At 48.6% G+C, this 18373-nt stretch overlaps 1 protein-coding gene across 1 annotated transcript in view; it reads right to left on the reverse strand.

Moving 5' to 3' along the window:
* Nucleotides 1–497: 497 nt before the first annotated feature.
* The window catches only part of CAMTA2 (calmodulin binding transcription activator 2), a 91296-nt gene continuing 73420 nt past the window's right edge, over nt 498–18373 (reverse strand). Inside the window, exons 11-20 of the mRNA XM_075847366.1 lie at nt 9792–9919; nt 5703–5884; nt 5512–5590; nt 5090–5366; nt 4739–5010; nt 4397–4581; nt 1600–1755; nt 1299–1518; nt 845–916; nt 498–689 (exon numbers count right to left, since the gene is read on the reverse strand). Coding sequence (XP_075703481.1) covers nt 498–689; nt 845–916; nt 1299–1518; nt 1600–1755; nt 4397–4581; nt 4739–5010; nt 5090–5366; nt 5512–5590; nt 5703–5884; nt 9792–9919 — 1763 coding nt within the window. The remainder of the gene's footprint in view (nt 690–844; nt 917–1298; nt 1519–1599; nt 1756–4396; nt 4582–4738; nt 5011–5089; nt 5367–5511; nt 5591–5702; nt 5885–9791; nt 9920–18373) is intronic.

Here is an 18373-nt window from a genome sequence, read left to right on the forward strand (position 1 = left end):
CTCTATCATCAGTGTCGCCACCTTCTCTATCATCAGTGTCGCCACCTTCTCTATCATCAGTGTCGGCACCTTCTCTATCATCAGTGTCGGCACCTTCTCTATCACCAGTGTCGGCACCTTCTCTATCACCAGTGTCGGCACCTTCTCTATCATCAGTGTCGGCACCTTCTCTATCATCAGTGTCGGCACCTTCTCTATCATCAGTGTCGGCACCTTCTCTATCATCAGTGTCGGCACCTTCTCTATCATCAGTGTCGGCACCTTCTCTATCATCAGTGTCGGCACCTTCTCTATCATCAGTGTCGGCACCTTCTCTATCATCAGTGTCGGCACCTTCTCTATCATCAGTGTCGGCACCTTCTCTATCATCAGTGTCGGCACCTTCTTTATCATCTATCAGTGTGGGCACCTTCTCTATCATCAGTGTCGGCACCTTCTTTATCATCTATCAGTGTCGGCACCTTCTTTATCATCTATCAGTGTCGGCACCTTCTTTATCATCTATCAGTGTCGGCACCTTCTTTATCATCTATCAGTGTCGGCACCTTCTCTATCATCAGTGTCAGCACCTTCTCTATCATCAGTGTCAGCACCTTCTCTATCATCAGTGTCAGCACCTTCTCTATCATCAGTGTCAGCACCTTCTCTATCATCAGTGTCAGCACCTTCTCTATCATCAGTGACAACATCTTCTCTATCACCACAAACACATGAAATATGTCTAGTCCCAATGACTAGGACTACCGGTGGCCACATTGCCACGTTCCTGTTTCCACCCCAGGTGCTGGTTATGACTGGGACGTGATAGGCACCGGCACCGCAGCTCCATGCGCTAAACAATTACCTGCTTATATTTCCGGTAGCATCGCTGAATGACGGCAGCCGCCAGGTCCTGCTGCTCTTTTAGTCGTCGTCCCTGTAGGTAAAATTATAAAACGGTTGATGGGTCTTCTTCATATAAAGGAACCTCACATCATAAACAACTCGTGATCCGGACAGACTGTCTACAGATGATGCCCTATGATCCCCTAAAAAAACCGTAATAAGCCAATCACAGGGCCAGAAGATGTAAACCCCGCCCTGTGGGCACTAAGAAGTCAGGGGTGTAGGCAAGTGTGTCATTTGACCACACCCATCTCTGATAATTGGCCGATGGGGCTTGGAAGGGGAGGAGTATATGTCAGCAAGCCCAGCCCCTAAATAGTATGCGTACCCACAACCTCAGCACTATAAATAACGTCAGGTTCCCTTTAAGAACCAGCCCTCACTGTTCGTGACAACACGTTGCGGCCCCTCACCTTGTATTTGCGGAAGGCCGTCTGGATGACTCGAGCTGCCTCATACAGTTCACGCTGCTCATGGTCGGAGAGGGTCAGGAGGGCAAACTCACTTTCCATGCGCCCGCTACTTGAGGCGCTGAGGAACTCGGACCATCGGGCAGCGCCAGGAGGGTCAAACCTCTCAAAGGAGATCTCACCCAGAGGAGGTGGAGTTGTTGGGGATGGTGGAGCCTCAGACCTAGAAATAACAGAGAGTCTGAAATGTAAGACATGGCCCGGGCTCCAGCTACATACGTGTCAGCGACCACATGCATCATACCTCGTCACCTTCACACGTAGCCCCTCCACCGATCTTCTATTCACCCGCTTGGTGCGCTGCCCAAAACCTCCGAGCTCTGATGCCAGGTGACTCCCATCATCTCCAGGGGACATCTGAGCAAAGCGAGCCAAAGCCCGAGCCGCACGCATCCCCTCACTGTGTGTGCAAAACAGGGTGTGTGAACCAGACACCACTACACCGGGAGAAGTACACACAGTCCAGACACCACTACACCAGGAGAAGTACACACAGTCCAGACCCCACTACACCGGGAGAAGTATACACAGTCCAGACACCACTACACCAGCAGAAGTACACACAATCCAGACCCCACTACACCGGGAGAAGTACACACAGTCCAGTCACTACTACACCAGGAGAAGTACACACCAGTCCAGACACCACTACACCGGGAGAAGTACACACAGTCCAGTCACTACTACACCAGGAGAAGTACACACAGTCCAGACACCACTACACCGGGAGAAGTACACACAGTCCAGACACCACTACACCAGCAGAAGTACACACAATCCAGTCACCACTACACCAGGAGAAGTACACACAGTCCAGTCACCACTACACCAGGAGAAGTACACACAGTCCAGACACCACTACACCAGGAGAAGTACACACAGTCCAGTCACCACTACACCAGGAGAAGCACACACAGTCCAGACACCTCTACACCAGGAGAAGTACACACAGTCCAGACACCTCTACACCAGGAGAAGTACACACAGTCCAGACACCACTACACCGGGAGAAGTACACACAGTCCAGACACCACTACACCAGGAGAAGTACACACAGTCCAGACACCACTACACCGGGAGAAGCACACACAGTCCAGACACCACTACACCGGGAAAAGTAAACACAGTCCAGACACCACTACACCAGGAGAAGCACACACAGTCCAGACACCTCTACACCAGGAGAAGTACACACAGTCCAGACACCTCTACACCAGGAGAAGTACACACAGTCCAGACACCACTACACCGGGAGAAGTACACACAGTCCAGACACCACTACACCAGGAGAAGCACACACAGTCCAGACACCACTACACCGGGAAAAGTAAACACAGTCCAGACACCACTACACCAGGAGAAGTACACACAGTCCAGACACCAATACACCAGGAGAAGTACACACAGACCAGACACCACTACACCGGGAGAAGTACACACAGACCAGACACCACTACACCGGGAGAATTACACACAGTCCAGACACCACTACACCGGGAGAAGTACACACAGTCCAGACACCACTACACCGGGAGAAGTAAACACAGTCCAGACACCACTACACCAGGAGAAGTACACACAGACCAGACCCCACTACACCAGGAGAAGTACACACAGACCAGACCCCACTACACCAGGAGAAGTACACACAGACCAGACACCACTACACCAGGAGAAGTACACACAGACCAAACACCACTACACCGGGAGAAGTACACACAGTCCAGACACCACTACACCATGTCATGTATATACACAGTCCAGACACCACTACACCATGTCATGTATATACACAGTCCAGACACCACTACACCATGTCATGTATATACACAGTCCAGACACCACTACACCATGTCATGTATATACACAGACCAGACACTACACCATGTCATGTATATACACAGTCCAGACACCACTACACCAGGAGAAGTACACACAGTCCAGACACTACTACACCAGGAGAAGTACACACAGTCCAGATACCACTACACCGGGAGAAGCACACACAGTCCAGACACTACTATACCAGGAGAAGTACACACAGACCAGACACTACTACACCAGGAGAAGTACACACAGTCCAGACACCACTACACCAGGAGAAGTACACACAGTCCGGACCACACAGTCCAGACACTACTACACCGGGAGAAGTAAACACAGTCCAGACACCACTACACCAGGAGAAGTACACACAGTCCAGACCCCACTACACCAGGAGAAGTACACACAGACCAGACACCACTACACCAGGAGAAGTACACACAGACCAAACACCACTACACCGGGAGAAGTACACACAGTCCAGACACCACTACACTATGTCATGTATATACACAGTCCAGACACCACTACACCGGGAGAAGCACACACAGTCCAGTCACCACTACACCAGGAGAAGTACACACAGTCCAGACACCACTACACCAGGAGAAGTACACACAGTCCAGACACCACTACACCAGGAGAAGTACACACAGTCCAGACACCACTACACCAGGAGAAGTACACACAGTCCAGACACCACTACACCAGGAGAAGTACACACAGTCCAGACACCACTACACCGGGAGAAGTACACACAGTCCAGACACCACTACACCGGGAGAAGTACACACAGTCCAGACACCACTACATCGGGAGAAGTACACACAGTCCAGACACCACTACACCGGGAGAAGTACACACAGTCCAGACACCACTACACCAGCAGAAGTACACACAGTCCAGACACCACTACACCGGGAGAATTACACACAGTCCAGACATCACTACACCAGGAGTACACACAGTCCAGACACTACTACACCAGGAGAAGTACACACAGTCCAGACACCACTACACCAGGAGAAGTACACACAGTCCAGACACCACTACACCAGGAGAAGTACACACAGTCCAGACACCACTGCACCACGTCATGTATATACACAGTCCAGACACCACTACACCATGTCATGTATATACACAGTCCAGACACCACTACACCATGTCATGTATATACACAGTCCAGACACCATGTCATGTATATACACACTGACCCATGTGGGGGTAATCCAGGCATCTGGTCGGCCGTGTCCAGGTAGCTGGCCAGCCACGCCATGGTCTTGCTGAGATTTCCGGACCTCTCTCGGGGAGCGGCGGAGTCGGGTGCGGTGAAGTCGTCCTGCTTGATGCGGTCTGGGGTGGCTTCTATGATCTGTTCTGCGAGGGTAACCATATCAACCTGGGACAAAGTAGAGTGAGGGCGACAGAGGAAGGATGTGAAGGAGCACGAGAGAGAAGAAGGAGCAAAGGATATAAAACAGGGAGATCGGAGCGACAGAACGAAACCCCACAGCCAGGAAAGAGCTGAAGTAGAGCGAGGGGGAGCCAAACATTACCTGCAGATAGTCCTGGTTCTCCGTGTCCTCCAGCAGATCGGCTTCATCTACCTCAGGAGAGCCCAGGTAGAGGACTTGTTCTACGGGGTCCTCCAGCTCCCAGGAGGCGGCTCCTAGTATCCCGGAATTGGGGGACGTCTCTACGGGGGTGTCTTGGCTGCTTTCGGGGCTGCCGTCGGGTGAGCCGCGTAGAGCTGAGCTACTAGAATATGCCGAGGTGACCGAGACAGATCCGTCCGATACTTCTGAGGGGGACGAGAGACTGCTGAGACCTGTGGGAGGGAAGTCTTCAGAACACACCCGCCGCCAGGTTTAGACCACGACGATGATATAATAGACGGGTCATATTACCGGTGTCGGCGCTGGTAGACAGAGGTGAGAGTCCTCGACTCGTCTCCTGAGACCCCACGAGCGAATGCCAGCTCGACGGCTGTAAATCGGTGAAGTTGCCCAGCGCCATCTCCTGCCTCTGCATCTCTTCGAGGGTGGTCGCCAGCTTGACGTGCCCTCGCGATCGAGCAACGCCCAGAGGGAGCCGACCCAGCGAGTCTGGGATAGAGAGAGCTCGGCGGTCCCAGCGGAAGAGGAGCGTGGCTGCCTCCGTGTGTCCTAGAGCGCAGGCCCACATCTATAGGAGACACAGGCCGATAATAAAACGTACAGAGAACCATAGGGTCATTATAATCCGGACTTTGCAACAGTAATCGATAGTCTAAGTGGGGGAGGGGGTTCGCGTTGAGTTGTAAAAGCGCCATCACGATGTATGTACTGACCAGGGGTGTGCAGGAGAAGTGATCGACGTTGAGAGGGTCCACCTCCAATTCCACAGCTAAGCTCTGAGAGTGTATGCTCCTGAGGAGGACACAGAACATATACAATATATATATATATATATATATATATATATATATATATATACATACATTATGAGATGTTATATATAATGTATATGTCTGACACTCACCTCCACTGGATCAGGGTCTCAATAAGACGGGCATAGCCCTGCGCTGCCGCCAGGTGTAGCAGTGTCATCCCTCGGAAACTCATCTCATGGGCCAGAAGGTCTGATGTCACCCAGCAGGTCTGTGACATCATCTTTTCACAAACCGCAACCAGTCTGGCTTCAAAACTATCCGTGGCTGCCGCCTGAAATAGAAGAACAAATGTATTTAATTATTGACTTTTCCACAGGTACGAAGGATGCACAGAGATTAGACCCTGGTGGATCCCGTGTCATCGCAGAGAAGAGGCAGCGTCTGGTGAATCCAGTGTCATCGCAGACAATCGGGGAGGGGGGGGATCTAGTGTCATCGCAGACCGTCGGGGGGATCCAGTGTCATCGCAGACCGTCGGGGGGATCCAGTGTCATCGCAGACCGTCGGGGGGATCCAGTGTCATCGCAGACCGTCGGGGGGATCCAGTGTCATCGCAGACCGTCGGGGGGATCCAGTGTCATCGCAGACCGTCGGGGGGATCCAGTGTCATCGCAGACCGTCGGGGGGATCCAGTGTCATCTCAGACCGTCGGGCGGATCCAGTGTCATCGCAGACCGTCGGGGGATCCAGTGTCATCACACACAGTCTGGGGGATCCAGTGGTGTTACACACAGTCTGGGGGATCCAGTGGTGTTACACACAGTCTGGGGGATCCAGTGGTGTTACACACAGTCTGGGGGATCCAGTGGTAGAGGTGGACGGCTCATGGTTGACGGGGTGACTGCATTTCTTTTTGGAGGACAGAAATACACGGTCGGTCAGACACGGTGGAAAATATTGCCTGTAACTTAAGAAGCGCGTAATCCACTTAGTAAATCTCGTGTGACGTCTAATGGAAATTTAAACAGACGATGCATTCCTCCCGGCTCGTCCTCCTCCGGTGACAACCACCAGTAATTACCCATAAACTGAGATTCATAATGGAAAGTGGGAGCGGGGAAGCGTCAGGTGGACACGGGGTGTATGTGACAACCGGATACAGGCCACTACAGCCACGGGTATATACACAGCCGGAGGGATGAGGATATACACAGGAGGAGGTGTATACACAGCCGGAGGGATGAGTATATACACAGGAGGAGGTGTATACACAGCCGGAGGGATGAGTATATACACAGGAGGAGGTGTATACACAGCCGGAGGGATGAGGATATACACAGGAGGAGGTGTATACACAGCCGGAGGGATGAGTATATACGCAGGAGGAGGTGTATACACAGCCGGAGGGATGAGTATATACACAGGAGGAGGTGTATACACAGCCGGAGGGATGAGTATATACACAGGAGGAGGTATATACACAGCCGGAGGGATGAGTATATACACAGGAGGAGGTATATACACAGCCGGAGGGATGAGTATATACACAGGTGGAGGGAGGAGTATATACACAGACAGGTATACACAGGTGGAGAGATGAGTATATACACAGACAGGTATACACAGGTGGAGAGATGAGTATATACACAGGAGGAGGTACATAAACAGGTGGAGGGATGAGTATATACAGACAGGTATACACAGGTGGAGGGATGAGTATATACAGACAGGTATACACAGGTGGAGAGATGAGTATATACAGGAGGAGGTCTACACACAGGTGGAGGGATGAGTATATACAGACAGGTATACACAGGTGGAGGGATGAGTATATACACAGACAGGTATACACAGGTGGAGGGAGGAGTATATACACAGGAGGAGGTACATAAACAGGTGGAGGGATGAGTATATACACAGACAGGTATATACAGGTGGAGAGATGAGTATATACACAGACAGGTATACACAGGTGGAGGGAAGAGTATATACACAGACAGGTATACACAGGTGGAGAGATGAGTATATACAGACAGGTATACACAGGTGGAGAGATGAGTATATACACAGACCGGTATATACAGGTGGAGGGATGAGTATATACACACACAGGTATAAACAGGTGGAGGGATGAGTATATACACAGGTGGAGAGATGAGTATATACACAGACAGGTATATACAGGTGGAGGGATGAGTATATACAGGAGGAGGGATGAGTATATACAGACAGGTATACACAAGTGGAGAGATGAGTATATACACAGACAGGTATACACAGGTAGAGAGAGGAGTATATACACAGACAGGTATATACAGGTGGAGAGATGAGTATATACAGGAGGAGGGATGAGTATATACACACACAGGTATACACAGGTGGAGAGATGAGTATATACAGACAGGTATACACAGGTGGAGAGATGAGTATATACACAGACAGGTATACACAGGTGGAGAGATGAGTATATACACAGACAGGTATACACAGGTGGAGAGATGAGTATATACACAGACAGGTATATACAGGTGGAGGGATGAGTATATACAGGTGGAGGGATGAGTATATACACAGACAGGTATCAGCACCACTAGCGCTCGTCAATTCAGTTGCCCAGCACGGCTCCGTGCCTGATGAAGGTCACCTAGACCGAAACGTCGCACTCTGCCACTGACATTAGAAACAAAAACAAAATAAAAAAATACCTTTTTTTCTATATTGGTGTGCCGGATACTCTTTTATATTGAGTATATACACAGACAGGTATACACAGGTGGAGGGATGAGTATATACAGACAGGTATACACAGGTGGAGGGATGAGTATATACAGACAGGTATACACAGGTAGAGAGATGAGTATATACAGACAGGTATACACAGGTGGAGAGATGAGTATATACAGACAGGTATACACAGGTGGAGAGATGAGTATATACACAGACAGGTATATACAGGTGGAGGGAGGAGTATATACAGGTGGAGGGATGAGTATATACAGACAGGTATACACAGGTGGAGAGAGGAGTATATACAGACAGGTATACACAGGTGGAGAGATGAGTATATACACAGGTGGAGGGATGAGTATATACACACACAGGTGGAGGGATGAGTATATACAGACAGGTATACACAGGTAGAGAGATGAGTATATACAGACAGGTATACACAGGTAGAGAGATGAGTATATACAGACAGGTATACACAGGTGGAGAGATGAGTATATACAGGAGGAGGTCTACACACAGGTGGAGGGATGAGTATATACAGACAGGTATACACAGGTGGAGAGATGAGTATATACAGACAGGTATACACAGGTGGAGGGATGAGTATATACAGGAGGAGGTATATACACAGGTGGAGGGATGAGTATATACACAGACAGGTATACACAGGTGGAGGGATGATGATATACACAGGAGGAGGTATATACACAGGTGGAGGGATGAGTATATACAGACAGGTATACAAAGGTGGAGGGATGATGATATACACAGGAGGAGGTATATACACAGGTGGAGGGATGATGATATACACAGGTGGAGGGATGAGTATATACAGACAGGTATACACAGGTGGAGGGATGAGTATATACAGACAGGTATACACAGGTGGAGGTATGAGTATATACAGACAGGTATACACGGATGGTGGGATGAGTATACACACAGGTACACACAGGTGGAGGGATGAGTATATACACAGACAGGTATATACAGGTGGAGGGATGAGTATATACACAGGTGGAGGGATGAGTATATACAGGTGGAGGGATGAGTATATACACAGGTGGAGGGATGAGTATATACACAGGTGGAGGGATGAGTATATACACAGGTGGAGGGATGAGTATATACACAGGTGGAGGGATGAGTATATACACAGGTGGAGGGATGAGTATATACACAGGTGGAGGGATGAGTATATACACAGGTGGAGGGATGAGTATATACACAGGTGGAGGGATGAGTATATACACAGGTGGAGGGATGAGTATATACACAGGTGGAGGGATGACTATATATACAGGAGCAGGTAGAATATATGACCAGCATATACACATTTAAGATAAAGTTGATGATACAATATCCGGCATATGTACTGGGTGATGCAGCTACACAGACAAGCAGGACCGGCGTGTGAGGTACACAGCGTATACCGGGGTACAGGTCACAGATAGGAGGAAGCCGGGGACAAGCGCACACCGTAACCTGGATGTAAACAGAGAACCAACCTGATTGTCTCCTCCGCGGGGGCCGACCTGTGGTCCGAGCGGCGGCTGGTGTTGCCCGGAGCTCATGTCAGCCATCCGACGCTCCATTTGCTCCAGACGCTCCAGTATAGACATCCTGAACTGATTGTCTGCAGGAGAGAAGAGGTCTATGATTAATAATGAACGTAGGAATATACAGGTGTATGCCCGCTGAGACCATTGCCGCTCTATGCCATATACTACCTAAGCATTGCCCGCTGAGACCACTGCCGCTTTATGCCATACACTACCTGAGCATTGCCCGCTGAGACTACTGCAGCTTTATGCCATACACTACCTAAGCATTGCCCGCTGAGACCACTGCCGCTTTATGCCATACACTACCTGAGCATTGCCCGCTGAGACTACTGCAGCTTTATGCCATACACTACCTAAGCATTGCCCGCTGAGACTACTACCGCTTTATGCCATACACTACCTAAGCATTGCCCGCTGAGACCACTGCCGCTTTATGCCATACACTACCTAAGCATTGCCCGCTGAGACCACTGCCACTTTATACCATACACTACCTAAGCATTGCCCGCTGAGACTACTGCCGCTTTATGCCAAACACTACCTAAGCATTGCCCGCTGAGACTACTGCCGCTTTATGCCATACACTACCTAAGCATTGCCCGCTGAGACTACTGCCGCTTTATGCCAAACACTACCTAAGCATTGCCCGCTGAGACTACTGCCGCTTTATGCCATACACTACCTAAGCATTGCCCGCTGAGACTACTGCCGCTTTATGCCATACACTACCTAAGCATTGCCCGCTGAAACCACTGCCGCTTTATGCCATACACTACCTAAGCATTGCCCGCTGAGACTACTGCCGCTTTATGCCATACACTACCTAAGCATTGCCCGCTGAGACTACTGCCGCTTTATGCCATACACTACCTAAGCATTGCCCGCTGAGACTAATGCCGCTTTATGCAATAAACTACCTAAGCATTGCCCGCTGAGACTACTGCCGCTTTATACCATACACTACCTAAGCATTGCCCGCTGAGACTACTGCCGCTTTATACCATACACTACCTAAGCATTGCCCGCTGAGACTACTGCCACTTTATGCCATACAATACCTAAGCATTGCCCGCTGAGACTACTGCCGCTTCATGCCATACACTACCTAAGCATTGCCCGCTGAGACTACTGCCACCTTGTAACCACTTGTATTCATCAGATATATAATACTAAACATTGACAGTACAATATCCGCGCAATATGGGGGTCCGTGTTCAGGACAGCTGCTCTCCCTCACCTTCATGTCATGTACACCCGCGGTATATTCCTTCCCAGCATCCTCCTGTGCGGCCCCCAGGGTCCCCCTGTTTCGGCAGAGTCCTGTGATCTTGGCTGCAGGGAATCACCCGGAGACTTTCCTGTCGTCCTGTGATGAGCAGCGTCAGCCCTCCTCTGTCCTATAATCCTCACCCTACTAAAATAGACATCCCCCTCCCTCTCCAGCTCATTAAAGGGAAGGAAAATCCGACTCAGCCGTGGAATATTTCAAAATAAGCACTGGGATTGACTGGTCGGTCCTGTACCTGGCGCCACGCTGGAAGACGGGCAAAGTGGGCACCAACGAGAAGAAAATACAGAAACTAAACTACACTGTAATCTGCAAACAATGCCCCACACAGTGCACAAGCGGACAATCATTACCTGGAGGCACCACAACAACACAACCATACACTGCAACACTACAATCCCTACACAACACTGCATTGTTACCAGGGTACACCACAATCCATACACAACACTACAATGTTACCAGGGTACACCACAATCCATACACAACACTACAATGTTACCAGGGTACACCACAATCGATACACAACACTACAATGTTACCAGGGTACACCACAATCCATACACAACAATGTTACCAGGGTACATTACAATCCCTACACAACACTACAATGTTACCAGGGTACACCACAATCCATACACAACACTACAATCTTACCAGGGTACACCACAATCCATATACAACACTACACAGTTACCAGGGTACACCACAATCCATACACAAAACTACATTGTTACCAGGGTACATTACAATCCCTACACAACACTACAATGTTACCAGGGTACACCACAATCCATACACAACACTACACAGTTACCAGGGTACACCACAATCCATACACAAAACTACATTGTTACCAGGGTACACCACAATCCATACACAACACTACACAGTTACCAGGGTACACCACAATCCATACACAAAACTACATTGTTACCAGGGTACACCACAATCCATATACAACACTACAATGTTACCAGTATACATCACAATCCCTACACAACACACAGCAACAGTACAATGTTACCAGAATACATCACAATCCATAAACAATAACACTACAATATTACCAGAGTAAACTACCATCAAACTCATAATTTTCAATACCACAAAACATCATTACCTGGTTACAATCACCTACACAATGTACAACCAGACAGATATTACCTGCAATACAATGAGACCGAACACGTAGCCTATAAAGCAGCACTACAGTTAAATGAATACAATGCAATCAGATTCCACAATCTCCTGTACAAATGACACTGCCACCAATGTACACCCAGACTATTGTGGACAGTCTGGGTGAACACAGCCAGACCTAAGACTTCTTCATACAACTCACAACTACAGTACAATGTTACCTGGATACAATCCGCTAAACAATGTACAACCAGATTATATCATTAGCTGGATACAGTACATATCCTTATACAGCACACTGTCATCTGTGTAAACCACAATCAGATCCTACCATCCCCTATACAACCAAACATCATTACCAAGTTACAATCCCATATGCAATGTACAACCAGACTGCTATTAACCTGATAAAATACAATGATCTATACCATTACCTGGGTATAATCCCCTATAAAAGTGTCAAGCAGACCTTTCCCGTATACAGCGCAATTACACCCCCTAGTCCTGTACACTATACACAGTCTTATCTGGGCAGCACACAACCAACAACCATGCCACAATGTTACCTGAATATATCACAACACACAATCATACCACACCGTTCTCTGGATATACCCCTAGCTAGACCTAGAGACGCCCAATGTCCATTGTTGAAGTACCTACGTCACTTTTTTATTCCACACACCCCAACCAGACATCACAATCCTACGTACAACTAAACCTGCTCTTCTGTACAAGCAACTATCGAAACCTGAAGTCACAGCCGAGTTACCCGCGCACACACAAAAAAACAAAAAACAATCGAAACATGTTACTAGGACACAATCGACACACGGAAACCAAGCAACACAAACTACAAACAAGCTATACAACAATCACACCTTAAAGAATTTTACAGCCATACCTGAACACACACACAAACACTGTACTTAATTAATGTACCATACAACTAAAAGAGATTACAATCCTCTAGATCACACAACTGTGCTACAGTTACCTGGACAACATCTACAAATAGAAAACAAACTGTACAAAGCACTGTACCTGGAGCGAATCGAAAGGTATAATCATCTACACAACACCAAACACCACCAGGACGGATAAAAAACACAAACTACAGCACTACACACACACACTCGTCCACACACACACACACACACACACACACACACAAACCCACAAACAAGACCAGAACCTGCCAAGACCGCAGTCCTCCAGACACACAACCAAACTACACCAATACCTGCCAGACACACAACCAAACTACACCAATACCTGGAAACATAAGAATTACCTCCTATATCACTGTACACAACCAAAACTACACCAGTACCTGGCAACATAACAATTACCTCCTATATCACTACACAACCAAATCTAAACCACTACCTGGAAACATTCCATGACATCACACCGCAAAAATAGCAACACCGCAGCCCTCCAGACACTACACCAGTACAGAAAAATACCAAAGTCTTTAAAACAAACTACACACACACCAGCAAACTAAACCGGTACCGGCAAACATCACAGTCCTACCGACACACCATCAAACCAGACAAACAACTGCCAACACTGCAATCCTCCAGACACACAACTACACCAGTACCTGAAAACATAACAATTACCTACTACAACTCTGTACACAACCATGATACACAAGTACATGGAAATTTTACGTGACATCACACAAACAAACTACACCAGTACCTGCCAACACCGTACTCCTCTAGACACACAACCAAACTACACCAGTACCTGCCAACACCGTACTCCTCCAGACACACAACCAAACTACACCAGTACCTGCCAACACCATAATCCTCCACACAACCAAACTACACCAGTACCTGCTAACACCAATGCTCCAAATACACCATCAAATCACACCAGTACCTGCCAATACCGTAATCCTCCAGATACACAATCAAACCACACCAGTACCTGCCAACACCGTAATCCTCCAGATACACAATCAAACCACACCAGTACCTGCCAACACCGTAATCCTCCAGACACACAACCGAACTACACCAGTACCTGCCAACACCGTAATCCTCCAGACGCACAACCGAACTACACCAGTACCTGCCAACACCGTAATCCTCCAGACGCACAACCGAACTACACCAGTACCTGCCAACACCGTAATCCTCCAGACGCACAACCGAACTACACCAGTACCTGCCAACACCGTAATTGTCCAGACACACAACCGAACTACACCAGTACCTGCCACATCATATTCCTCCAAACAAACAACCAAACTACACCAGTACCTGCCAACACCGTAATCCTCCACACAACCAAACTACACCAGTACCTGCTAACACCAATGCTCCAAATACACAATCAAACCACACCAGTACCTGCCAACACCGTAATCCTCCAGACACACAACCAAACTACACCAGTACCTGCCAACACCGTAATCCTCCAAACACAACCGAACTATACCAGTACCTGCCCAAACCGTAATCCTTCAGACACACAACCAAACTACACCAGTACCTGCCAACACCGTAATCCTCCAAACACAACCCAACTACACCAGTACCTGCCAACACCGTAATCCTCCAAACACACAACCAAACGACACCAGTACCTGCCAACACCGTAATCCTCCAGACACACAATGAAACTACACCAGTACCTGCCAACACCGTAATCCTCCACACAACCAAACTACACCAGTACCTGCTAACACCAATGCTCCAAATACACAATCAAACCACACCAATACCTGCCAATACCGTAATCCTCCAGACACACAAGCAAACTACACCAGTACCTGCCAACACCGTAATCCTCCAGACACACAACCGAACTACACCAGTACCTGCCAACACCGTAATCCTCCAGACACACAACCGAACTACACCAGTACCTGCCAACACCGTTATCCTCCAGACACACAACCGAACTACACCAGTACCTGCCAACACCGTAATCCTCCAGACACACAATCGAAGTACACCAGTACCTGCCAACACCGTAATCCTCCAGACGCACAACCGAAGTACACCAGTACCTGCCAACACCGTAATCCTCCAGACGCACAACCAAACTACACCACTACCTGCTAACACCGTAATCCTCCAAACACACAACCAAACTACACCAGTACCTAGACACACCTTGCAATACTCCATTTAACATACAAGCGATGTACACTTGAAAGGATAAATCACAACCCCCTACACAGTGTGTGTCCATGCTACACTTCACCATACAGTCATCATTATCCTATTAATGCCTGTACAACATACACCAGGACTGTCACGCTGGGAAGATTTAGTATAGTAGCCGCTGCTGCTGCGCTCACGAGACTCATAAGAACCAATACCCGCCAGACTACGAACGTTAGCAATTTTACTCGGGAAACATGCAGGGTAAAGCAGATGCCTGTTGGCAGCACTGGCATGGGGGACGCAAGTCATTATTCTTTTCAGCGAAGGGGACAGAGTGGTGAGCGATAAATCGGCGTCCAAAGAAAAACATTGAGTAGCTAGAAAATCTCTTCAAAATCAAGCGATTTGCTAGCGATTTTTTTTTTTATGATCGCTACATCCTGGGATTTCAGAGCTAGACCCTTGTCTGGAACGATCAAGGAGGGATTTTCAAGCTACTCCATGCATCCCGGACGACGATTTATCACAGCGACTTAGCCTAGTCTAATGCCTTCTTATGGACGGCGATTTATTGCGCACTACAAAAAAAAAAGTCTCGGTCTAGCCCCGGCCTAATCAGACCACACTCCCTCTCCCAGACAAACTGTAATGTGACCACAGGTCCTGACAGCGACTGTACATATTTCATTCTATCACCGAAACTAGACAGAAGGGTCAGTGCAGGGGTGACAAAGGCAATGTATATAATTATAAGGACTATATAAGATGATATGTGGACAGGACATATGCAGGGGAGCTCCTGCTGTGATGCAGGAAGGGGTTAAATGAAAATCATGTCTATCTGACCTGCTATAAATTAGCCAGTAACAAGCCCGGCACCCCCTACTCCGAAATCTCTCACTCCAGCTTCACACAATCATTTAAGAAGATCAGATTAATAAAGGGGGAGGAGCTATGGCAGCAAAGAAGGAGGGGGAGGGGTCTCATCACTCAATGTCTGCAAACATGTAACACTGACCTGCAGGCATAACTATACACAGGGGGACAAGACCGAAAGGAGATATGATCCTGACCCTCCCCCTGCAGGGTGAAATATACAGAAGAGAGCTATGATCCTGCCCCTCCCCCTGCAGGGTGATATATACAGAAGAGAGCTATGATCCTGCCCCTCCTCCTGCAGGGTGATATATACAGAAGAGAGCTATGATCCTGCCCCTCCCCCTGCAGGGTGAAATATACAGAAGAGAGCTATGATCCTGCCCCTCCCCCTGCAGGGTGATATATACAGAAGAGAGCTATGATCCTGCCCCTCCTCCTGCAGGGTGATATATACAGAAGAGAGCTATGATCCTGCCCCTCCCCCTGCAGGGTGAAATATACAGAAGAGAGCTATGATCCTGCCCCTCCCCCTGCAGGGTGATATATACAGAAGAGAGCTATGATCCTGCCCCTCCTCCTGCAGGGTGATATATACAGAAGAGAGCTATGATCCTGCTCCTCCTCCTGCAGGGTGATATATACAGAAGAGAGCTATGATCCTGCCCCTCCTCCTGCAGGGTGATATATACAGAAGAGAGCTATGATCCTGCCCCTCCTCCTGCAGGGTGATATATATATAGAAGAGAGCTATGATCCTGACCCTCCCCCTGCAGGGTGATATATACAGCAGAGAGCTATGATCCTGCCCCTCCTGCAGGGTGATATATACAGAAGAGAGCTATGATCCTGTCCCTCCTCCTGCAGGGTGATATATACAGAGGAGAGCAATGATCCTGACCCTCCCCCTGCAGGGTGATATATACAGAAGAGAGCTATGATCCTGCCCCTCCTCCTGCAGGGTGATATATATACAGAAGAGAGCTATGATCCTGCTCCTCCTCCTGCAGGGTGATATATACAGAAGAGATCTATGATCCTGCCCCTCCTCCTGCAGGGTGAAATATACAGAAGAGAGCTATGATCCTGCCCCTCCTCCTGCAGGGTGATATATATATAGAAGAGAGCTATGATCCTGCCCCTCCTCCTGCAGGGTGATATATACAGAAGAGAGCTATGATCCTGCCCCTCCTTCTGCTGGGTGATATATACAGAAGAGAGCTATGATCCTGCCCCTCCTCCTGCAGGGTGATATATACAGAAGAGAGCTATGATCCTGCCCCTCCTTCTGCCGGGTGATATATACAGAAGAGAGCTATGATCCTGCCCCTCCCCCTGCAGGGTAATATATACAGAAGAGAGCTATGATCCTGCCCCTCCTCCTGCAGGGTGATATATACAGAAGAGAGCTATGATCCTGCCCCTCCTCCTGCAGGGTGATATATACAGAAGAGAGCTATGATCCTGACCCTCCTCCTGCAGGGTGATATATACAGAAGAGAGCTATGATCCTGCCCCTCCCCCTGCATGGTGATACATATAGAAGAGAGCTATGATCCTGCCCCTCCTCCTGCAGGGTGATACATATAGAAGAGAGATATGATCCTGCCCCTCCTCCTGCAGGGTGATATATACAGAAGAGATCTATGATCCTGCCCCTCCTCCTGCAGGGTGATATATACAGAAGAGAGCTATGATCCTGCCCCTCCCCCTGCAGGGTGATATATACAGAAGAGAGCTATGTTCCTGCCCCTCCTCCTGCAGGGTGATATATACAGAAGAGAGCTATGATCCTGCCCCTCCCCCTGCAGGGTGATATATACAGAAGAGAGCTATGATCCTGCCCCTCCTCCTGCAGGGTGATATATACAGAAGAGAGCTATGATCCTGCCCCTCCTCCTGCAGGGTGATACAGACAGAAGAGAGCTATGATCCTGCCCCTCCCCCTGCAGGGTGATATATACAGAAGAGAGCTATGATCCTGCCCCTCCTCCTGCAGGGTGATATATACAGAAGATGGCTATGATCCTGCCCCTCCTCCTGCAGGGTGATATATACAGAAGAGAGCTATAAACCTGCCCCTCCCC

Source organism: Rhinoderma darwinii, assembly GCF_050947455.1.
Source record: "Rhinoderma darwinii isolate aRhiDar2 chromosome 3 unlocalized genomic scaffold, aRhiDar2.hap1 SUPER_3_unloc_2, whole genome shotgun sequence".
Lineage (NCBI taxonomy): Eukaryota > Metazoa > Chordata > Amphibia > Anura > Rhinodermatidae > Rhinoderma > Rhinoderma darwinii.